The sequence below is a fragment of the Oncorhynchus keta genome, chromosome 25 (assembly GCF_023373465.1).
Source record: "Oncorhynchus keta strain PuntledgeMale-10-30-2019 chromosome 25, Oket_V2, whole genome shotgun sequence".
Taxonomy (NCBI): Eukaryota; Metazoa; Chordata; class Actinopteri; order Salmoniformes; family Salmonidae; genus Oncorhynchus; species Oncorhynchus keta.
The window spans coordinates 11,735,077-11,759,616 of NC_068445.1; the positions used below are offsets into that span (position 1 = coordinate 11,735,077).

General features: G+C 48.6%; 2 protein-coding genes across 2 annotated transcripts in view; both read left to right on the forward strand.

The window, feature by feature from the left end:
* LOC118358165 (protein crumbs homolog 1-like) overlaps positions 1 to 2,926 on the forward strand; it is a 39,467-nt gene extending 36,541 nt beyond the window's left edge. Inside the window, exons 11-13 of the mRNA XM_035735670.2 lie at positions 88 to 204; positions 476 to 602; positions 874 to 2,926. Of these exons, the coding sequence (XP_035591563.2) occupies positions 88 to 204; positions 476 to 602; positions 874 to 1,152 (523 nt within the window). The 3' untranslated portion in view covers positions 1,153 to 2,926. The remainder of the gene's footprint in view (positions 1 to 87; positions 205 to 475; positions 603 to 873) is intronic.
* LOC118358171 (folylpolyglutamate synthase, mitochondrial-like) overlaps positions 1 to 24,540 on the forward strand; it is a 158,697-nt gene that overhangs the window by 46,348 nt on the left and 87,809 nt on the right. The window lies entirely within an intron of this gene.

Sequence of the window (24,540 nt, forward strand, 5' to 3'; positions counted from 1 at the left end):
GTTCCTGTTCAAAAATCACTGTGTGTGTGTGTCTACGTATTCAGTATGTATAGACGTTGTAATGACTGTATTTTGTGTATCCTACAGATGGAGATTCCCTCCACAGCAGTGTGATGAAGAGACGCAGTGTGACAACGGTGGGGTCTGCGTGGATGGGATCTGGGGTACCAACTGCACCTGTAAACCTGGCTACACTGGAGACTGGTGAGATAACTAACCTATCCAATTTTCCATAGAAAATACATGGGCCGCGTTCCCGGAGACTAACATTTTATTGGACTAAGAAGGACTAAAAAGCATGCTAAATGGACTAGGCTTAACCTGTGTCCGGTAGCCCGGCCCTATAAGTCTACAGTTTAAAAGCTGAGCATGTCAGTGGGACTGTAAAAGGCTCCTATTGTATGGACAGAGAGCTGTCGTTCCTGCTGGGGTGTCAGTTTCGTGTTGACCCCCCCTCCCTGGTGTTCTCTCCCAGGTGTGAGGCAGAGATAGATGAGTGTGAGTCCAGACCCTGTCTCAACGGTGCTACCTGCCTGGACCGACTCAGCAGCTTCCAGTGTGTGTGTGTGCCGGGCTTCAGCGGCACACAGTGTGAAAGCAATGTAAGGCACCTTATATCTCCACTAATCACACTCAGTAACTGACCGTCTGTGCGTGACAACATACTGTCAGTACATTTATTACAGTAGACTGTGTAGTGATAATATACGTTGAGTGTCAAAAGCTTTTACACAGACCAGATTGGATCAAAGAGGCTGATGTATTAAAACAATTTAAGCTGCAGTTCGTCTAATCGGAGTATTAAGGTACTAATAAGTAATAACACGGTCATAATAAGTCATAGTTAAATGTCCTGCTCTCACCCCTCTGTAGAGACAGGAGCAGAGGCAGCGTGTGCCCTGGCTGGTGGTGGCCATCCCTCTGGCCAGCCTGTGTGTGTTGCTGGCTGTGGTGGCCCTGGTGTTCATGGTGCTGACCGCACGCAAGAAGCGCCAGTCGGAGGGCACCTACAGCCCCAGCGCCCAGGAGGTGGCAGGGGCACGGCTGGAGATGGGCAGTGTACTCAAAGTGCCCCCGAGGAGAGGCTCATATGAGCCCCACACAGAACAGCAACACACACTACCTTCACTCGGCTACAGGTCGGACACCTAGCCTCCCTGGCTCAGACACACAACCAGACACAGGCGAGGACTGGTCAGAATCACTAAGAGGTGTCCAGCGTGTGAAAGGTCACCAGTGGTGTGGACATGTTCCCTCACGGTGATGCCACCGCCACACTGCTGCTGCTGGGTCATGGGGTTGGGGGTGATTCAACCCGGAACTAATCTCTTTATAGAAAGAGGTGACGTGGTCTGTCTGAGCCGCAGAGAAGGGCAGGATAGAGGATGAAAGAGCTCTCGTCTCCCCAGGACTTGAGCACTGCTGTCTGGTTGAGTCTAATCAGCTAGTCCCCTCCCTGGAGCGATGAACCATTACTGGACTCCAGTGTCTCTCTATACAATAGCTACCCGTGTACATTCTGTACCCCACATTGATTATGTGTGAGTTCACTCTAATGACCATTTTGATGGTAAAACATTGTATTTTTCTCTGGATGTGCATTTAACAATTAACAGGCAATGCACTGTACCAATACTGTTCTTTCCGACTCCGTGTAAATACTGTAATGGTCTTATTTCTAAATCTATGATGTGTTTTTTGTTCATGTCATTGTCTTGTGCAAATGTATGAGGTGCTCCTAAAACTCAAACTCATAGAAAGTGGATTGAGACCACTTAAATGCTATCAGCCATCTCAAACTCTGATGCCACAGTATTCAGACAGGATACATTTACCCAAACCTACACTCCTGTCAGTCTCTTAATCTATCCTCACCAGAGCCACTACTTAACCAGCCAAGTGATCAATGGACGTTTTCACTGTCCACTGGAGGTGCTGAAGATAGATATTGTGCTCTAGTTCTTTTCTGTAACTATGGATGATGTACCACATGCTTATACTGTAACTAAGCTGAATGAAAGCAACACCTAATTAGCTTGAAATGAAGTTTACGCAACCCCACGCTAAAGGCAAGTCATTGAAAGATAGTTAATTGTCATGAATTGACTTCCACATGACTTTATGAATGAGTTTGTGTGTGCCTTCCTTACAGAATGGATGGAATGCTGAGAAACACAACATTTGACTCTTGTACATTCTACATTGGATATGCTATCTATCTATATGTTGATTTTTGTGTGGCCCTATCTAAAATATAGTTGACTGGAGGGAACTATGTGTTGTCTCAAAGGAAAACTCACTGTGATGACCGTGTTGACGTCTGTGTGGAGTGCTGTAGAGCAGTATGACAGACCGACAAAGAGACAGAGCAGGTTTCTGTTTGAGCTCGGTCGGTCCTCCCCCTCCCCGTCCTGCAGGGCTAGGTGATTCAGTACGATCCAGGGAGACATGTACTGACAATTCACTGATGTTAGCGCTGCTCCAGTGTTGGATTATACAGAGTACATTCCAGGGTTGGGATCAACTGCAGTCAATTCACAAAGTGAACATTGCCCAGTGAATTGTCAATTGAAAACGGAATTGACCCCAACCCTGGTACACTCTGGATTCGCATCTACAACAGGGGATAGATTGGACTGATCTGTATTTGAGTTCTGAATAGTATGGTAGGAGCTTACACTGGACACACCTCGTCTCAGGCAGTACCAACTACAGTAACGAACAGCAAGGAATGCTGGGTAGGCTACACTGGTATGTATAGGGAGTATTCTGTGATTATTCTGGAAAATGTGATTGGGTAGTAACACTGTAACATGATGCAATTGTAAACCGTGTGATTTATTCAAAACTCTAAAGTTTCTATTGGATGTCAACAGTGAAACTGATGCAAAAGAGAATGATAATTAAAGCAACACCATGGAATGAATGACTGGACTTGCTGTGCATGGTTTTGTTTGTAACTAGATCAAATGCGGTAAGAATTGTATCTGACAAAGGATAGGAAGTCAACACAGTTACCCTATAAGTGTTTGACTATCTGTTTGTTCTCCTCCCACAGTCCCGTAGGAGCGTTCTGTCTGCGTACCACGAGGGAAGGAAGGAGTTTATGTTTGCAACGCCCACATAGAATTAAAAAATAAACTGAATAGAAATACAGTATCTCACCAGACGACTTCTGTTTCTTCTCATAACATAACACACCCACGGGCTGGAGATCTCTCTCTCTCTCTCTCTCTCTCTCTCTCTCTCTCTCTCTCTCTCTCTCTCTCTCTCTCTCTCTCTCTCTCTCTCTCTCTCTCTCTCTCTCTCTCTCTTTCTCTCTCTCTCTCTCTCTCTCTCTCTCTCTCTCTCTCTCTCTCTCTCTCTCTCTCTCTCTCTCTCTCTCTCTCTCTCTCTCTCTCTCTCTCTCTCTCTCTCTCTCTCTCTTTCAAGGATCCAAGATCCAAGGGAATGTGAACTGGCCTGTGATATTGAAACAAAGGGACCCATCCGGTCCAAGACGAGAATTCAAAATGAAATCTCTGCTGAGATGATATGAGAACAAATGAGGGAAGGACACTAGAATCATTTCCCTCATCCTTCTGGAGTAGAAAAAAAACAAGGCTCTTACTGTCCCTCCCCAGGAGTGGGGCTGGCACAGAGGGTCACAGCCAGGATAAGGGCCAGACATAGAGGGGAAGCCTGAACAATACAAGCACTTCAACACCAAGAGAGAGAAACCCACAGGAGGGAGTGTTGAGCTAAGAAGAGATATTTGGGAAGAACTAGTTTTGCTGCGTATATAGCACAGGAGGCTGCTGAGGGGAGGACGGCTGGAACGGAAACCATGTGTTTGATGTATTCAATACCATTCCACTCATTCCACTCCAGGCATTACCACGAGCCCATCCTCCCCAATTAATGTGCCACCAGCTTCCTGTGATATACAGTATTGCAGTTTGCTAGAAAAAAATACACAAAGAGTCGCACACTGGATATACAAGCTCCCAGTAATGTATTTGGTAAACCACCAGCGTTTCAGCATCACTGTGGCATCCTGAAGAAATCACAGTGACGCCGAAACGCTGGTGGTTTACCCAACACTGGTAGCTTGTATGTACAGTGTGCAACACTCTTCATTTATCTCTAAAGAACACAGTTTACTCACCGTTAGTCAGCACCTCTACCAAGTTCTGGGGGGGTGTGCTTCAGCCCATGCTTTTTTATTAGAGTATATAGTGTTGCTGACAAAGGTGCTCAGGTTACGATGATGTGATAAAGTGGGAACAATTACGGAGTCTGAATATTTCAGCCTTAATATAATTCAGTTTACAGATAATCCTTTAATACACAGTATTTTCTCTCTTCCTATTTCTCTCACTCTCTCACTCTGCACCCCCATCCCTCCTTCCTCACTCCCTGGCCTCTTTGAAGATTAAATGGTGAATTCCTTTGTGTCTTTGTCAGACTCCCACCCTCAGAGCAGTGCAGTGGTGGTCAGTGCTTCTCTCCCTAATGAACAGAACTAGAGAGGGATGGAACACTGGCTGGCTTCCTCCCTGATCCACAGTGTGGGGGTCGGAGGAGACAGGAATGCTGGGCTGGAATCTACACACACACACACGCACGCACACATACACACACTCGGCAGGTCTAATTCCGTGTACCCCTCCCAACAATAAAACAGGGTAGAAAATATACTTACCTAGATATGATGTGATCTACTGTACTATATAAAACATATTTACTTTACTTTACCTTAACATAACCTCTTGTGAACAGACAAGCTATGTAAACAAAAATGGTACAGTATACAGTTTAAGTCGAAAGTTTACATACACCTTAGCCAAATACATTTAAACTCAGTTTTTCACAATTCCTGACATTTAATCCTAGTAAAAATTCCCTGTCATAGGTCAGTTAGGATCACCACTTTATTTTAAGAATGTGAAAAGTCAGAATAATAGTAGAGTGATATATTTCAGCTTTTATTTCTTTCATCACATTCCCAGTGGGTCTGAAGTTTACATACACTGAATTATTATTTGGTAGCATTGCCTTTAAATTGTTTAACTTGGGTCAAGCGTTTCAGGTAGCCTTCCACAAGCTACCCATAATAAGTTGTGTGAGTTTTGACCCATTCCTCCTGACAGAGCTGGTGGAACTGAGTCAGGTTTGTAGGCCTCCTTGCTCGCACACGCTTTTTCAGTTCTGCCCACAAATGTTCTCTAGGACTGAGGTCAGGGCTTTGTGATGGACACTCCAATATCTTGGCTTTGTTGCCCTTAAGCCATTTTGCCACAACTTTGGAAGTATGTTTGGGGTCATTGTCCATTTGGAAGACCCATTAGTGACCAAGCTTTAACTTCCTGACTGACGTCTTGAGATGTTTCTTCAATATATCCACATAATTTCCCTGCTTCATGATGTCATCTATTTTGTGAAGTGCACAAGTCCCTCCTGCAGCAAAGCACCCCCACAACATGATGCTGCCACCACCGTGCTTCAAGGTTGGGATGGTGTCTTTGGCTTGCAAACCTCCCCCTTTTTTCCTAATGATGGTCATTATGGCCAAACAGTTCTATTTTTGTTTCATCAGACATTTCTGCAAAAAGTACAATCTTTGTCCCTATGTGCAGTTGCAACCACGGTCTGGCTTTTTTATGTTGGTTTTGGAGCAGTGTCTTCTTCCTTGCTGAGTGGCCTGTCAGGTTATGTCGATATAGGACTCGTTTTTACTTTGGATATAGATACTTTTGTACCAGTTTTCTCCAACATCTTCACAAGATCCTTTGCTGTTGTTGTGGGATTGATTTGCACGTTTCGTACCAAAGTATGTCCATCTCCAGGAGACAGAACGCGTCTCCTTCCTGAGCGATGTGACGGCGGCATGGTCCCATGGTGTTTATACTTGCGTACTATTGTTTGTACAGATGAACGTGGTACCTTCAGGCATTTGGAAATTGCTCCCAAGGATGAACCAGACTTGTGGAGGACTACAATTTATTTTCTGAGGTCTTGGCTGATTTCTTTTGATTTTCCCATGATGTCAAGCAAAGAGGCACTGAGTTTGAAGGTAGGCCTTGAAATACATCCACCGGTCCACCTCCAATTGACTCAAATGATGTCAATTAGCCTATCAGAAGCTTCTAAAGCCATGACATATTTTTTTGAAAATTTCCAAGCTGTTTAAAGGCACAGTCAACTGAGTGTTTATAAACTTCTAACTCACTGGAATTGTGATACACTGAATTATGAAATAATCTGTCTGTAAACAATTGTTGGAAAAATTACTTGTGTCATGCACAATGTAGATGTCCTAACCGACTTGCCAAAACTATAGTTTGTTAACAAGAAACATGTGGAGTGGTTGAAAAACGAGTTTTAATGACTTCAAACTAAGTTTATGTAAACTTCCGACTTCAACTGTATATGTCATGATACAAAGGGATGCGTGAGATCAGCAACGCAAGTTTCGGTGCTGGGGTTTTTGTCACTGGTTATTTGGACAAATGACGATTTTGCAGGTGTTAGCATCTTTCAAATTTTGGAAGGGGAGGGGACATTTGGCCCATAGACTTGCCTGTAACTAGCAAAGAGAGAGGGCGGAGCTCTTCGTTCTGGTTCTGATCCTCGTTCCATCTTTTGTGTCACGTATGGACACAGAACTTAGCATCTGACTAATTTCACAAGATTTTAGTTCTGGGTTAACCAATTTTCACGTGAACCTTTTTCGTAACGAATACCTTACAGTAGATATACCAGAACATCTTTCACAGAGTCCAAAACAATTTCTACACAATGTTTTTAGCTTAGTGAAGCCTGATAAAAACCATTTACTGTGAACTCTACACAATTTGTGAAAATAGATTATTTTTCTTTTCTAATAAACATGCATTTTTCCTCAAGGGGTACTCACACTACAGTAAGTATGCGGGAAGAGGGAGGAAGTGAGTGCTTGGGAAATAAAGATGTACTGTACTGTAAACAAAAACATTCCTGCACCCAGATGAGCCCACTGTTCTCCCCTCCCCCTCTCTTCTCCTCCTGAGCCCTGAGAGATGGGTGCATGGTGTGCAGGGGCCCGCTCCCCCAGCGTTGGCGTGTGACAGCCCTGACAGACGAGGGCTGTTCCTGGGTAAGTATCATGTCAGGAGGAGGCGGCGCGCGGCGGGAAGCGCTCCACGCGGCGGTGTCAGCCATCATGGTGCCAGCTCTCTCTCTAATGAGGAAGACAGCCGACTCCTGCTCTTTCCCACGTGTCAGGAATCTCTGACAAATCAGCAGCGCATCACTCCGGCCACAAATGATAAGTTGACAAATGCAAATATTTCACTTTTAATTGACACTAAGAGATGGAGATGATACCGCTGCCAGGGCTTCTGAGGAGACAATGCAGTGGAGCAAATGGGAGGGAGGGAGAGAACTAGAGAGAGAGAGAATGGAGGGGAACGAGTGTGATGGAGAAAAAAGAGAGAGAGGGGGAAGCAGGGATGTAAAAGAGCTATAGAGAAAAGAAGATGTAGGAATAAGCTGGAAGGATTTTTTATATTTGCACAGGATGTCATTCTCTCTGCATTATGCACACGTGGTTGAGGAGGAGAATAAAGGCAGGCTAAGATTAGAGGTGTGTTTCTGAGGCTTGTCAGCCCACTGTGACAGCCTTGTGTGGGAAACGCTGCTCTGCATTGATGTAGCAGCAGGCTTACAGCTGATTGGCTGTACAACAACTAAACCAAACCCTGCCAAACATTAGCGACTCATTTGGCCAGGTGTGCCTCCCCTTCAGTACACAAAGGTATGTCTGTGCTCTGGCCGACACTGGGTGAATTATCACTTCATATGGTTCTTACTTCCTGTGTTGACACTCATAATTGGCCCATTATTTGAGCATTTTACCTTTCAGCCGGTAATAACAGGTGTACAATATTATGTGTTTTAGAAATCAAGCTTTTCCAGAATCATAGCATTACCATGTCTTTAATTGAGCAGTATATCTGTCAATTCAGATCATTGTGCTCAATTCCTCAATGAAATCCCATTTGGTCTGTGTACAAATGACTGATTTTTCAACTCTTATCTATGGTACTGGTCTGCTGAGGCTGTTTATTAATGAGCAGAAATGTCCCTTTCTCACCACTAGAGAGCAAGAGCAAGCTACAGCTCTGTACTGAGGAGGAGGGGGACAGAAGGAAAGGAGAATACAGTAAGTATGGATCTGTTTATTCCACATTTTGGAGTTTGCTCATCAGATCAATTTAAATGGATAAACCTCACATCCTCCCCAGCTCTCATGAATAAAGCTGTGGCCCAGAGTGCAGCTCGCCCTGTCTCTGGAACCATGCAGACTGCCATACAGACAGACAGACAGACAGACAGACAGACAGACAGACAGACAGACAGACAGACAGACAGACAGACAGACAGACAGACAGGCAGACAGACAGGCAGACAGACAGACACCACACACACACAAACGACATAGTAGTCTTCCCTCCAAGGATAATAGTTACAGGTCACTATGGAACATAATTAGATATCTAGCTGTCAGGCAGACTCTTGGATACTAAATTGGACGAGTGGGTATGAATGATACAGCCGAATAATGACTCAATTGCATACTGTCTGTTCTGTGAAAAACCCTGTCCCCTTTTCACCTTAAAGTGTCTATTAGAATTGAAAGCAGATGTACCTCCAATACTTCCGGATTCTTACGAGTTCAGCCTGAATCACTTGACTGGAGGGTATATTTCTCATGGAAGCAGGAGTTTAAGAGGACTAAGTTTCTTGTGGAGACTTGGCTGTATATTTACTCTGCTGATGAGTATTTCATAATTGTTAGCGTTGGTGTAGAGCTATGTGAATGGAATGCTAATATGTACCCGAGGGTAGGCCTGATAGAGAGAGAGACATAACTCATTACTGTAATTAGACCTGCAGGAGAGAAGAGAGGAGAACATCCCCCAATAGCTCATGATCAGATCCAGCAACACACACACCTCATACACACTCTCTACCATCACAGAGCACCTCATACCCTATGCATTGCCTAACCACCCCTCCAACATTGCATCCCAGTCGCCCTAAAGTGCCTGAAGGGTACATAACAATCTACATCGCCCAAAACATCATCCACATCACTCTAAGGTCCTCTCAAACCCACATCTTCCTCACAGCTCAGAGGCAGAGATCATTGTTGCAGGCAGAGTTTCTCGTGGTGATAGGCTGTAGCACCAGACCAGACCCAGAGGTGGACAAACCAGAGGTCAGGGAGAACAGAGCCACCACACTGAGGTCAACACCAGAGGTCACATGTGGGCCATGCTGGGCCCTGGGCCTGAGGCTGGAGGGGTGGTTGGAAGGTGGAGGGGGAGATCAAAGCCTGATGCTGTTTGTCTGAACTTGAAACGGGGGGGATCTTGGAAGGAAGAGAACAACAGAGCTAATTAGGCAAAAGGAGAGTAGAGGAGCTGACAGTGCCCAGCCAAATGGCTCGGTGCCAGCAAACAAAGGCAGTGGTGTAGCGTTGCATGGCATGGGCGCGATAGATGGGGCACACCACTTCATTAATGACCGACTGGAGCTGAGGGGAGGAAGAGACGGAGGGAGGGTGGGAAAGAGTGAGAAATGCAGGGTGAGACAAAGGGAGGGAGAGTGGAAGGGAAGGGGGAGGAAGCAAGGAGAGTGGAAGGAATGAGATATAGAGAGTGGGAGAGAGGGAAACAGGCAGAGAGGAAGCGAGGCATGCAAGGAGAGTGGAAAGCAGGCAGGCAGGCAGGGAGGGAGACAGGGCAGGAGACAGGCAGGGAGGGAGGAAGACAGGGAAGGAGACAGGCAGGGAGGGAGACAGGGCAGGAGACAGACAGGGAGGGAGGAAAACAGGGAAGGAGACAGGCAGGGAGGGAGGAAGACAGGGAAGGAGACATGCAGGGAGGGAGGAAGACAGGGAAGGAGACAGGCAGGGAGGGAGGAAGACAGGAAAGGAGACAGGCAGGCAGGGAGGAAGACAGGGAAGGAGACAGGCAGGGAGGGAGGAAGACAGGGAAGGAGACAGGCAGAGAGGGAGGAAGACAGGGAAGGAGACAGGCAGGGAGGGAGGAAGACAGGGAAGGAGACAGGCAGGGAGTGAGGAAGACAGGGAAGGAGACAGGCAGGGAGGGAGGAAGACAGGGAAGGAGACAGGCAGGGAGGGAGGAGGACAGGGAAAGAGACAGGCAGGGAGGGAGGAAGACAGGGAAGGAGATAGGCAGGCAGGGAGGAAGACAGGGAAGGAGATGGGCAGGGAGGGAGAAAGACAGGGAAGGAGATAGGCAGGGAGGGAGGAAGACAGGGAAGGAGACAGGCAGGGAGGAAGACAGGGAAGGAGACAGGCAGACAGAGAGGAAGACAGGGAAGGAGACAGGCAGACAGGGAGGAGGACAGGGAAGGAGACAGGCAGGGAGGGAGGAAGACAGGGAAGGAGATAGGCAGGGAGGGGAGGAAGACAGGGAAGGAGACAGGCAGGAGGAAGACAGGGAAGGAGACAGGCAGGGGAGGGAGGAAGACAGGGAAGGAGACAGGCAGACAGGGAGGAAGACAGGGAAGGAGACAGGCAGGGAGGGAGAAAGACAGGGAAGGAGATAGGCAGAGAGGGAGGAAGACAGGGAAGGAGACAGGCAGGGAGGGAGGAAGACAGGGAAGGAGACAGGCAGGGAGGGAGAAAGACAGGGAAGGAGACAGGCAGGGAGGGAGGAAGACAGGGAAGGAGACAGGCAGGGAGGGAGGAAGACAGGGAAGGAGACAGGCAGGCAGGGAGGAAGACAGGGAAGGAGACAGGCAGGGAGCGAGGAAGACAGGGAAGGAGACAGGCAGGCAGGGAGGAAGACAGGGAAGGAGACAGGCAGGGAGGGAGGAAGACAGGGAAGGAGACAGGCAGGGAGGGAGGAAGACAGGGAAGGCGACAGGCAGGGAGGGAGGAGGACAGGGAAGGAGACAGGCAGGGAGGGAGGAAGACAGGGAAGAAGATAGGCAGCCAGGGAGGAAGACAGGGAAGGAGATAGGCAGGGAGGGAGAAAGACAGGGAAGGAGATAGGCAGGGAGGGAGGAAGACAGGGAAGGAGACAGGCAGGAGGAAGACAGGGAAGGAGACAGGCAGGGAGGGAGGAAGACAGGGAAGGAGACAGGCAGACAGGGAAGAAGACAGGGAAGGAGACAGGCAGGGAGGGAGAAAGACAGGGAAGGAGATAGGCAGGGAGGGAGGAAGACAGGGAAGGAGACAGGCAGGGAGGAAGACAGGGAAGGAGACAGGCAGGGAGGGAGAAAGACAGGGAAGGAGATAGGCAGGGAGGGAGGAAGACAGGGAAGGAGACAGGTAGGGAGGGAGGAAGACAGGGAAGGAGACAGGCAGGGAGGGAGGAAGACAGGGAAGGAGACAGGCAGGGAGGAAGACAGGGAAGGAGACATGCAGGGAGGGAGGAAGACAGGGAAGGAGACAGGCAGGGAGGGAGGAAGACAGGAAAGGAGACAGGCAGGCAGGGAGGAAGACAGGGAAGGAGACAGGCAGGGAGGGAGGAAGACAGGGAAGGAGACAGGCAGAGAGGGAGGAAGACAGGGAAGGAGACAGGCAGGGAGGGAGGAAGACAGGGAAGGAGACAGGCAGGGAGTGAGGAAGACAGGGAAGGAGACAGGCAGGGAGGGAGGAAGACAGGGAAGGAGACAGGCAGGGAGGGAGGAGGACAGGGAAAGAGACAGGCAGGGAGGGAGGAAGACAGGGAAGGAGATAGGCAGGCAGGGAGGAAGACAGGGAAGGAGATGGGCAGGGAGGGAGAAAGACAGGGAAGGAGATAGGCAGGGAGGGAGGAAGACAGGGAAGGAGACAGGCAGGGAGGAAGACAGGGAAGGAGACAGGCAGACAGAGAGGAAGACAGGGAAGGAGACAGGCAGACAGGGAGGAGGACAGGGAAGGAGACAGGCAGGGAGGGAGGAAGACAGGGAAGGAGATAGGCAGGGAGGGAGGAAGACAGGGAAGGAGACAGGCAGGGAGGAAGACAGGGAAGGAGACAGGCAGGGAGGGAGGGAGGAAGACAGGGAAGGAGACAGGCAGACAGGGAGGAAGACAGGGAAGGAGACAGGCAGGGAGGGAGAAAGACAGGGAAGGAGATAGGCAGAGAGGGAGGAAGACAGGGAAGGAGACAGGCAGGGAGGGAGGAAGACAGGGAAGGAGACAGGCAGGGAGGGAGAAAGACAGGGAAGGAGACAGGCAGGGAGGGAGGAAGACAGGGAAGGAGACAGGCAGGGAGGGAGGAAGACAGGGAAGGAGACAGGCAGGCAGGGAGGAAGACAGGGAAGGAGACAGGCAGGAGCGAGGAAGACAGGAAAGGAGACAGGCAGGCAGGGAGGAAGACAGGGAAGGAGACAGGCAGGGAGGGAGGAAGACAGGGAAGGAGACAGGCAGGGAGGGAGGAAGACAGGGAAGGCGACAGGCAGGGAGGGAGGAGGACAGGGAAGGAGACAGGCAGGGAGGGAGGAAGACAGGGAAGAAGATAGGCAGCCAGGGATGAAGACAGGGAAGGAGATAGGCAGGGAGGGAGAAAGACAGGGAAGGAGATAGGCAGGGAGGGAGGAAGACAGGGAAGGAGACAGGCAGGGAGGAAGACAGGGAAGGAGACAGGCAGGGAGGGAGGAAGACAGGGAAGGAGACAGGCAGACAGGGAAGAAGACAGGGAAGGAGACAGGCAGGGAGGGAGAAAGACAGGGAAGGAGATAGGCAGGGAGGGAGGAAGACAGGGAAGGAGACAGGCAGGGAGGAAGACAGGGAAGGAGACAGGCAGGGAGGGAGAAAGACAGGGAAGGAGATAGGCAGGGAGGGAGGAAGACAGGGAAGGAGACAGGTAGGGAGGGAGGAAGACAGGGAAGGAGACAGGCAGGGAGGGAGGAAGACAGGGAAGGAGACAGGCAGGGAGGAAGACAGGGAAGGAGACAGGCAGGGAGGGAGGAAGACAGGGAAGGAGACAGACAGGCAGGGAGGAAGACAGGGAAGGAGACAGTCAGGGAGGGAGGAAGACAGGGAAGGAGACAAGAAGGGAGGGAGAAAGACAGGGAAGGAGATAGGCAGGCAGGGAGGAAGACAGGGAAGGAGACAGGCAGGCAGGGAGGAAGACAGGGAAGGAGACAGGAAGGGAGGGAGGAAGACAGGGAAGGAGACAGGCAGGCAGGGAGGAAGACAGGGAAGGAGACAGGCAGGGAGGGAGGAAGACAGGGAAGGAGATAGGCAGGCAGGGAGGAAGACAGGGAAGGAGACAGGCAGGCAGGGAGGAAGACAGGGAAGGAGACAGGCAGGGAGGGAGGAAGACAGGGAAGGAGACAGGCAGGGAGGGAGGAAGACAGGGAAGGAGACAGGCAGGAAGGGAGGAAGACAGGGAGGAGACAGGCAGGGAGGGAGGAAGACAGGGAAGGAGACAGGCAGGGAGGGAGGAAGACAGGGAAGGAGATAGGCAGGGAGGGAGGAAGACAGGGAAGGAGTCAGGCAGGGAGGGAGGAAGACAGGGAAGGAGACAGGCAGGGAGGGAGGAAGACAGGGAAGGAGATAGGCAGGCAGGGAGGAAGACAGGGAATGAGTCAGGCAGGGAGGAAGACAGGGAAGGAGTCAGGCAGGGAGGAAGACAGAGAAGGAGACAGGCAGGGAGGGAGGAAGAGTAGCAGAGACACATGCAGAAGGAGAAATCAAAGTGTGTTTAATTGAGCTGAGGCTGGAGGGCCAGTCGTGGAACCAGCCTGGCAGAGTGTGAATACTTACACCTGCCCTCGCCCAGCCACATCTGACGAGACCACTGTGTATCAAATCAAATCCAATTGTATTAGTCACATGCGACGAATACAACACCTTACAGTGAAATGCTTACTTACGAACCCCTAACTAACAATGCAGTTAAATAAAAATACGGATAAGATTTAAAAATAAAAGTAACAAGCAATTAAAGAGCAGCAGTAAAATAACAATAGAGAGAGTATATACAGGGGGGTACCGTTACAGAGTCAATGTGGAGACTATATACAGAGGGGTACCGGTACAGAGTCAATGTGGAGACTATATACAGGGGGGTACCGTTACAGAGTCAATGTGGAGACTATATACAGAGGGGTACCGGAACAGAGTCAATGTGGAGACTATATACAGAGGGGTACCGTTACAGAGTCAATGTGGAGACTATATACAGAGGGGTACCGTTACAGAGTCAATGTGGAGACTATATACAGAGGGGTACCGTTACAGAGTCAATGTGGAGACTATATACAGAGGGGTACCGGTACAGAGTCAATGTGGAGACTATGTACAGAGGGGTACCGTTACAGAGTCAATGTGGAGACTATATACAGAGGGGTACCGTTACAGAGTCAATGTGGAGACTGTATACAGGGGGTACCGTTACAGAGTCAATGTGGAGACTATATACAGAGGGGTACCGTTACAGAGTCAATGTGGAGACTATATACAGAGGGGTACCGTTACAGAGTCAATGTGGAGACTATATACAGAGTGGTACCGTTACAGAGTCAATGTGGAGACTATATACAGAGGGGTACCGGTACAGAGTCAATGTGGAGACTATGTACAGAGGGGTACCGTTACAGAGTCAATGTGGAGACTATATACAGAGGGGTACCGTTACAGAGTCAATGTGGAGACTGTATACAGGGGGTACCGTTACAGAGTCAATGTGGAGACTATATACAGGGGGTACCATTACAGAGTCAATGTGGAGACTATATACAGAGGGGTACCGGTACAGAGTCAATGTGGAGACTATATACAGGGGGTACCGTTACAGAGTCAATGTGGAGACTATATACAGAGGGGTACCGTTACAGAGTCAATGTGGAGACTATATACAGAGGGGAACCGGTACAGAGTCAATGTGGAGACTATATACAGAGGGGTACCGTTACAGAGTCAATGTGGAGACTATATACAGAGGGGTACCGTTACAGAGTCAATGTGGAGACTATATACAGAGGGGTACCGTTACAGAGTCAATGTGGAGACTATATACAGGGGGGTACCGTTACAGAGTCAATGTGGAGACTATATACAGAGGGGTACCGGTACAGAGTCAATGTGGACACTATATACAGAGGGGTACCGTTACAGAGTCAAGGTGGGGGGCAGTTGAGGTAATATGTACATGTAGATCGAGTTATTAAAGTGGCTATGCATAGATGACAACAACAGAGAGTAGCAGTGGTGTAAAAGAGGGGGGGAGGGGGGAGTAAATGCAAATAGTCTGGGTAGCCATTTGATTAGGTGTTCAGGAGTCTTGTCTTGGGGTAGAAGCTGTTTAGAAGCCTCTTGGACCTAGACTTGGCGCTCCGGTACCGCTTGCTGTGCGGTAGCAGAGAGAACAGTCTATGACTAGGGTGGCTGGAGTCTTTGACAATTTTTAGGGCCTTCCTCTGACATCACCTGCTATAGAGGTCCTAGATGGCAGGGAGCTTGGCCCCAGTGATGTACTGGGCCGTACGCACTACCCTCTGTCGTGCCTTGTGGTCCGAGACCGAGCCGTTGTCATACCAGGCAGTGATGCAACCAGTCAGAATGCTCTCGATGGTGCAGCTGTAGACCCTTTTGAGGATCTGAGGACCAATGCCAAATCTTTTCAGTCTCCTGAGGGGAAATAGGTTTTGTCCAGCCCTCTTCACTACTGTCTTGGTGTGCTTGGGCCATGTCAGTTTGTCAGTGATGTGGACACCAAGGAACTTGAAGCTCTCAACCTGCTCCACTGCCCACTGCACCACAGCAGTGTGTATGTGTGTGTGTGTGTGTGTGTGTGTGTGTGTGTGTGTGTGTGTGTGTGTGTGTGTGTGTGTGTGTGTGTGTGTGTGTGTGTGTGTGTGTGTGTGTGTGTGTGTGTGTGCGCGTGTGTGTGTGTGTGTGTGTGTGTGTGTGTGTGTGTGTGTGTGTGTGTGTGTGTGTGTGTGTGTGTGTGTGTGTGTGTGTTTCTTACATGCGTGTATTATGACTGTGAGTGTATTAAAACTCAAGTCAGGTCAAGTCAGATTCTTGATACAGTATATTGTATTCAGAAACCTGTTAAATTATTGACCACTCTGACCAGAGCTTTGCTAGGGCTGTGGTGGTCATGAAATTGTGGCCGCAGGTTATTGTCATGCAAATGACTGGCGGTCTCGCGGTAATTGACCGTTAATATACATAAACATGTTTAGCATCTCCAGACCTCCAGGCATAAAAGCCTCTGATGCGCACCTCTGGAACATCTACATTGAAAATAGTTGAATAAATCCACTTAAAATACAGCACCACAATGAATCCATTATTTATTTTAGGCAGGGAGAAAGAAACATGATGATACGAAGAAAATGTATTTCAGAAGAAGAACGCCCCCCGGTGTAGGCCGTCAATTTGTTCTTAACTGACTTGCCGAGCTAGATAAAGGTTACAAAAACAATAACTTCAAATGGCTGCTTCATAGGTGACCCTCCTACATCCATCCACCTGCAACAAAGACTCCAAACAGTGGCGAATAGAAAGGGACATTTGTTACACAAAACACCAAAAAGTGTAATGACAAATATGGCTTTTGCCATCAGGCCAGAGTGTATGCGTCCACTGGTGCGTTTTGGTGTGAGCCACTCATCTCTGCCTTGGCAAAATGTCACTGTTCTCCTAGTAGACCCACATCGTTTTTGAGTGAAAGCTACACCACCTGTTTTTAAGTCCATGCGCTCATTTTTCATGCATCTGACATGAGGTAATGATAAAAAGTGCCGTAATGGCCTAAAGTTTTCATGGCTATTTGCTTTAATTCATGTAAATGGCTCACGTTTTATCTTGGCTGTAACTGCTACATGGTTTATGTCAGATGTTAGTTTTTTTCTGACGGAACGTTGGCGGCGCGCCGAAGTCAATTTGATGGCGAAGGTGGTTGTCTGATCCTGCCTAAGGTCCTAAGAAGAACCCAATATGAGTTGACCTACTGTATATTATCTGACAATGCTCCATGCCATAAGCTGTAGGCCAGTTCATTTAGCAGACAAGATATGTTTATAAGTCCCGTGCCATTATTTTACATTATATGATTTTATTATAAGAATAATATAATTGAACGTAGCTGAATAAAATAGAAAGGATATTTTCCCATTCCGGAGCAAGCGCGCATATGAATGTGCCTAATTTGAAATAGATCTTAGCCTATATGCTAGATTTAGAGTTATTGGGCAAATTTCATTGTGAATGATACAAACATATATGAACAGCAGGATGCGACTATAGGCTGTTGACTATTTGAAAAAGCTTGCGCTCTGTTCTTTGCCACAGGGAGCACAGCCTGTTCTCTCAAGTGATCATATTTTCACCCATCCGACTATTCTCAATGTATTCTTGTCTTTACTGATATGTCAAATGTGTCTCGATTTAGAATGGCCCGTTATGAAAGGGGTAGGAACAGGGTCAGGGGGAAAAACAGCTGGGATCCTCCTCTTTCTAGTGGCTACCATCAATACTCTGCTTTTACACGAGATTACATGTAGAAATGTCTGGTCGTATAAGAACACTTGCTTCACTTCATGCATCAATCACTGTTTGAGGAGGATGCAGCCTCTCACTCCACCACAGATGATATTCTGTCATGGGCTCTCCAACCATGTTCCCGCAGCTACCCAGTGCTTAATTTGGGAAACATTTACAGCTGGCACAATGCATTGGGGCAGGTAGCGTTCTCCTGGCATCCACCAAACCCAGATCTGTCCGTCAGACTGCTCGAAGGTGAAGCGTGATTCATCACTCCATAGAACGTGTTTCCACTGCTCCAGAATCCAATGGCGGCGAGCTTTACACCACTCCAGCCGACGCTTGGCATTGTGCATGGTGATCTTAGGCTTGTGTGAGGCTACTTAGCCATGGAAACCCATTTCATGAAGCTCCTGACGAACAGTTATTGTGCTGACGTTGCTTCCAGAGGCAGTTTGGAACTCAGTAGTGAGTATTGCAACCGAGGACAGATGACTTTTATGCGCTGTGCGCTTCAGAATTCGGTGGTCCCGTTCTGTGTGCTTGAGTGGACTACCACTTCACAGCTGAGCCGTTGTTGCTCCTAGACTTTGCCACTTCACAATAACAGCACTTAAGTTAAGTGGGGCAACTCTAGCAGGGCAGATATTTGACGAAGGAGAGAGGGCAGATTTTTCACCAAATGAGAAAAGGCACGTCTATCCCCTCCCTCCTTCTATCTCTCCCTGCCTGTTCCTCTGAAAGTGTTCCATCCTTCCTCCTCTCCTCTCACCTGCTGAGGCAGACAAAGAGCCAGTGCTCTGAACATGAAAGGATTCATACATATTGAAACCACAGCAGGTCTGTTCCCGCCCTCATTTATAATCCATATTCCTTAAGAGCTTCCAGAACAAAATGCCTGTTAGATTTTTGCCTTTTATATTCATTAGAATGCATTTTCTGCCAAGCCAGGTCCATAATGTGTACAGGAATAAAGAAATGACTATGGGCACCCATTAATTATGGGAATAATCAAATCAGCTTCTATAAAGAAGAGGTAATGCATCTATGCTCCAGGGTGGCTTTGGGTCAGCAAATCACTCTCCACCATGCCGACAAAGGAGAGGGACTGACTGTGATCCAACGTCACTGCATTATTCATATCTTTCTTATGAGGAAAGAAAGAGACACAAGAGTGTTTCAGCATTCAGCCTTTAACACAAGGCCCTGGATTTATACAAGTATGACAAACTAAGATGTTGGTCATTGTTATCTTCCAAAAGAAAATGAGTCTAAGATCTTGGATGACTGAAGTACATCATAGATTGATGGCATCTACAGGATAATAACAGCGTAAGCTTTAAACTTCTGCAAACAGACAAAGTCCCACACTCAAACTGAGAGGAGGAGAAAAGGAGGAGGGAGGAAAAGGAACGCCAGATAAAATAAAGACTTGGAGAAACTAGTGAAGGGAGGCCTGAGCTCATTCTCTCTCTCTCTCTCTCTCTCCACCTGCCTCATGGCTATGTAGAATCTGTCAGGTTTGGGAGGGGAGATGTCTCAGGATGTCTCCTGTGTGTGTGTATGTGTGTGTGTGTGTGTGTGGGGGGGGAGCTGATTAACAGAGCGCAGAGCAGCGTGGCGAGGAGCGCGGGCCGAGACGCATGCAGCCCAAACAGAAACCCACTCCATGCAAATGTGTTTGTCACTCTGACAGTATGTCTCAATTAAGGCCCATAGCCGAGCTGAGCAAGTCCCTCCTCACCGAAGCTTCTGTCTGCAAGCTGCCTACTTCACTGACCCCCCCCCCCTTACACACACTCACACACACATCTTTTAAGGCTGGTGAAGAAATGAAAAGAACAAAGAAGAAAAGGAAAAACTGAAGAAGAGAAGAAAATCCTTCAGCCGCCTGACAGCAGGAGAAATTCTTGAGAAGCGCTAGAAAATTGACAACTCCTGTAGCACTGTGAGGTAAGATAGTAATGGTAAGAGTGGTCAGAGCAATGCAGCGATGCCAACTTTAACTATAACGACAACAATGATGGAAAAACAATCAAACTAAATCCCAGATAAACCCCCGCTGTCATCACCCACTCTGGACGCTGCTGCTGCCACCGGCTGCTGGGTTTGACGTCTACTGTGGCAGATCGCGCTGCCGGAGCGTGATTTACCCAGGAGGACACACATATATGTACACACACACACACAGACACACACTCACACACACACATCCCTTCTAAGCAGGGATGGAGGTAGATTTGGGCAGGGCTGATGGGTGATGTGGCTGTGATGCCTGGGTGCAGGTGTTTAATTAATCTCCAGACACGTCAGAGAGCGAAGGGACAGCAGAGCTGAGTGGGCTCTCCACGGCAGGCTGACAGACAGGGAGAGGGGAAGGAGAGGGACAGAGCTGCTGTCGCTGCCTGCAGCGGTTTCTGTGTAGCACCCAGAGGACAGATATGACACCTCATGTGATCTCCACACATTAGGACTGTGAGAGCCTGTTACATGCCTATCAGCTTGGCTCTATAGGGTGAGCACACTGAAGACTCCCAGATTTGAAGGAGCTGGAGGTGTGGGGGAGCAGGAGGTTGGTGTGCTGTCTAGTCTCTGTGTGGGTGGTTACAGGATGCTGCTCGGAGCTCAGTTCTGTCAGAGTGGGAGCTGGAATAAAGATCTCACCTGGCCGTCAGGCTGCCTGCACCTCCCTGTCTGCACTTCCCTCTCTGCATCTCCCTGTCTGCACCTCCCTTTCTGCACCTCCCTGTCTGCACCTCCCTGTCTGCACTTCTCTCTCAGCACCTCCCTGTCTGCACCTCCCTTTCTGCACCTCCCTTTCTGCACCTCCCTGTCCGCACCTCCATGTCTGCACTTCCCTCTCAGCACCCCCGTCTGCACCTCCCTTTCTGCACCTCCCTGTCCGCACCTCTCTGTCTGTACTTCCTTCATGGCACCCCCCTGTCTGCACCTCCCTTTCTACACATCCCTGTTTGCACCCCCCTGTCTGCACCACCCTGTCTGCACCTACCTGTCTGCACCTCCCTGTCTGCACCTCTCTGTCTACACCCCCCTGTCTGCACCTCCCTCTCTTCACCTCCCTCTCTGCACCTCCCTGTCTGCACCTCCCTCTCTTCACCTCCCTGTCTACACCTCCCTGTCTGCACCTCCCTGTCTGCACCCCCCTGTCTGCACCTCCCTCTCTTCACCTCCCTGTCTACACCTTCCTGTCTGCACCCCCTGTCTGCACCTCCCTCTCTTCACCTCCCTCTCTGCACCTCCCTCTCTTCACCTCCCTCTCTGCACCTCCCTGCCTGCACCCTCTGTCTGCACCTCCCTCTCTTCACCTCCCTCTCTGCACCTCCCTGTCTGCACCTCCCTGTCTGCACCTCCCTCTCTTCACCTCCCTCTCTGCACCTCCCTGTCTGCACCCCCCAAATGCAAGCCACAGCCATGACCAAAGACAGAGGACGAAAATAACTTGACAATGTGATGTGTGCTTGTGATTGTGTTAATAACTGCATGTGTATGTGTGTGTGTGTGTGCGTGTGTGTGTGTGTGTGTGTGTGTGTGTGTGTGTGTGTGTGTGTGTGTGTGTGTGTGTGTGTGTGTGTGTGTGTGTGTGTGTGTGTGTGTGTGTGTGTGTGTGTGTGTGTGTGTGTGCCCGTGTGTCTGTGAGTGTGTCTGTGGCTGATGTGCCACTGGCTGCACTTGTGTGAACCGGTGCTTACCGGTATGGGGTATTTATACCTTGGGTCCCCTGGAACAAGCGGCAGGCCCTCTCAGAGCACAGAGCTCAGTACCTCTCAGAGCACAGAGCTCAGTAATGGGGCTAATTGGGTGTAAAGGGGGTTGAGACTGGCATCAGGTGCAGCTGATCTGGTTTCCTGATTAAGCACTGTAATCTCCAGCACAGAACTGAACAGCTGACCAGCTCCCTTGAGTGTGTGGACACACACACACACACACACACACACACACACACACACACACACACACACACACACACACACACACACACACACACACACACACTCCCCTCGTTGTATACCTTGATTCTTTATTTTTTTTTATTTTTTTTTATTAGGATCACTTTTAGCCCAAGGGCTAGTCTTCCAAGAGTCCTTAAGAAATGTAAAAATACATACATTAGAAAAACAACAAAAGTACGAGGACAAAACCTCCCTCCCTCCCTCCCTCCCTCCCTCCCTCCCTCCCTCCCTCCCTCCCTCCCTCCCTCCCTCCCTCCCCCTCCCTCCCTCCCTCCCTCCCTCCCTCCCTCCCTCCCTCCCTCCCTCCCACATACCTTATGTGCACATATGAGTTTAAATATAACATAACTTAATAACCTCTTAGACCCACTCTACTGTAGATGTTCAAGACATTTTGTGAATGAATCTCTTAAAACCACTATTTGGCACGTTTTTGGAACTTTTTGTCGAGGACCTTAAATCAAATAAAATGTTATTTGTCACATGCGCCGAATACAACAGGCGTGGACTTTACAGTGAAATTATTACCTATGAACCCATTCCCAACAATGCAGAGCTAAAATTTTTTTTTTAAATAGTAACACAATAAAATAATAATAACGAGGCTATATACAAAGAGTATTGGTGCCGAGTCAATGTGCAGTGGTACGAGGTAGTTTAGGTAATTGAGGTAATATGTACATGTAGGTAGGGGTAAAAGTGACTGGACAATCAGGATAGATAATAAACAGAGTAGCAACTGTGTATGTGATGAGTGGGAACGTGTGTCTATGTGTGAGTGTGTGTTTTTGGCATCAATATATACTGTATATACGTATGTGTGTGTTTTGTGTGTGTGCATTAGTGTATCTAGTCTGTGTGTGTGTGTGTGTGTGTGTGTGTGTGTGTGTGTGTGTGTGTGTGTGTGTGTGTGTGTGTGTGTGTGTGTGTGTGTGTGTGTGTGTGTGTGTGTGTGTGTGTGTGTGTAGTATGAGTCCAGTGCGTGTGCATAGAGTCATTGCAAAAAAAGAGTGTCAATGCAAATAGTCCGATTTGATGAACTATTCAGCAGTTTTATGGCTTGGGGGTGGAAGCTGTTCAGGAGCATTTTGGTCCCAGACTTGGCACTCTGGTACCGGAGAACAGTCTATGACTTGGGTGGTTGGAGTCTTTGACCATTTTTAGGGCCTTTCTCTGACACCGCCTGGTAAAGAGGTCCTGGATGTCAGAGATCTCAGCCCCAGGCCTGTACTGGGCCGTACGCACTACACTCTGTAGCGCCTTACGGTCAGATGCCAAGCAGTTCCCATACCAAGCGGTGATGCAGCCAGTCAAGATACTCCCAATGTTGCAGGTGTAGAACGTTTTGAGGATCTGAGGGCCCATGCCAAGTCTTTTCAGCCTACTGAGGGTCAAGAGGCGTTGTCGGGCCCTCTTCACAACTGTGTTGGTGTGTTTGGACCATGATAGATCCTTAGTGATGTTGACACTGAACAACCTTCTCCACGACAGCGTCGTCGATGTGAATGGGGGCGTGCTCGGCCCTCAGTTTCCTGTAGTCCACGATCAGCTCCTTTGTCTTGCTGATGTTGAGGGAGAGGTTGTTTTCCTGGCACCACACTACACGGTCTCGAACCTCGTCCCTATTGTTGCCTACCCTCATCACCTGTGGGTAGCCTGTCAGGAAGTCCAGCATCTAGTTGCAGAGGGAGGTGTTCAGTCCCAGGGTCCTTAGCTTAGTGATGAGCTTGGAAGGCACTTTGTATTGGATGCTGAGCTGTAGTCAATGAACAGCATCGCGTATGTCTTTGTTTTATCCAGGTGGTAAAGGGCATTTTGGAGATAGAGATTACAAATTGGTGTGGGTCCAGGGTGTCTGGGATGATGGTTTTGATGTGAGCCATGACCAGCCTTTCAAAGCATTTCATGGCTACAGATGTGAGTGCTACAGGGCAATAGTCATTTAGACAGATTACCTTGGCGTTCTTGGGCACAGAGACGATGGTGGTCTGCTTGAAACATATACTGCAGGTATCACAGACTGGGTCAGGGAAAGGTTGAAAATGTCAGTAAAGACACTTACCAGCTGGTCAATGCATGCTCTGAGTATGTCTGGCCCTGCGGCCATGTAAATGTTAACCTGTTTAAAAGTCTTACTCACATCGGCCATGGAGAGCGTGATCACACAGTCATTCAAAACAGCTGGTGCTCTCATGCATGGTTCAGTGTTGCTTGCCTCGAAGTGAGCATTGAAGGCATTTAGTTAGTCTGGTAGGCTTGTGTCACTGGACAGCTGCTGGGTTTCACTTTTTAATCCCTGATAGTTTGCACGCCCTGCCACAAACAACGAGTATCAGAGCCAGCGTAGTAGGGTAGAATCTTAGTCCTGTATTGATGCTTTGCCTGTTTGATTGCTCTGTGATCGCAGTAGGATCTTTCATATTAGTCCGGATTAGTATCCCGCTCCTTGAAATTGGCAGCTCTAGCCTTTAGCCCAGTGTGCATGTTGCGTATAATCCATGGCTTCTGGTTGGGATATGTACATACTGTCACCGGGGGTGATGATGTCGTCTTTGCACTTATTAATGAAGCCGGTGACTGATGTGGTATGAATCCCGGAGCATATTCCAGTCTGTGCTGGTGAAACAGTCCTGAAGTTTAGCATCCTCTTCATCAGACCACTTCTGTATTGAGCTCGTCACTGGTACTTCCTCTTTGAGTTTTTGCTTGTAAGCAGGAATCACACTCTCTGTGTGTGGAGTAAAGGTGATCTATAGTTTTTTCGCCTGTAGTTGCATAGGTGACATGCTAGTAGAAATGAGGTAAAACAGGTTTCAGTTTTCCTGCAATAAAACCACTAGGAGCGATGCCTCTGGGGGAGCATTTTCTTGCTTGCTTATGGCCCTATATAGCTCGTTGAGTGTGGTCTTAGTGCCAGCATTGGTTTGTAGTGGTAAATAGACATCTACGAAAAATATAGATGAAAACTCATGAGGATTTTGAGATTTATATTTTCCATGTCCTTGTTCAGCCATGACTCGGAGAAACATAGGATATCACAGTTCTTCTGCTCATGTTGATAGGATAGTCTCGAACAGAGCTGATCCA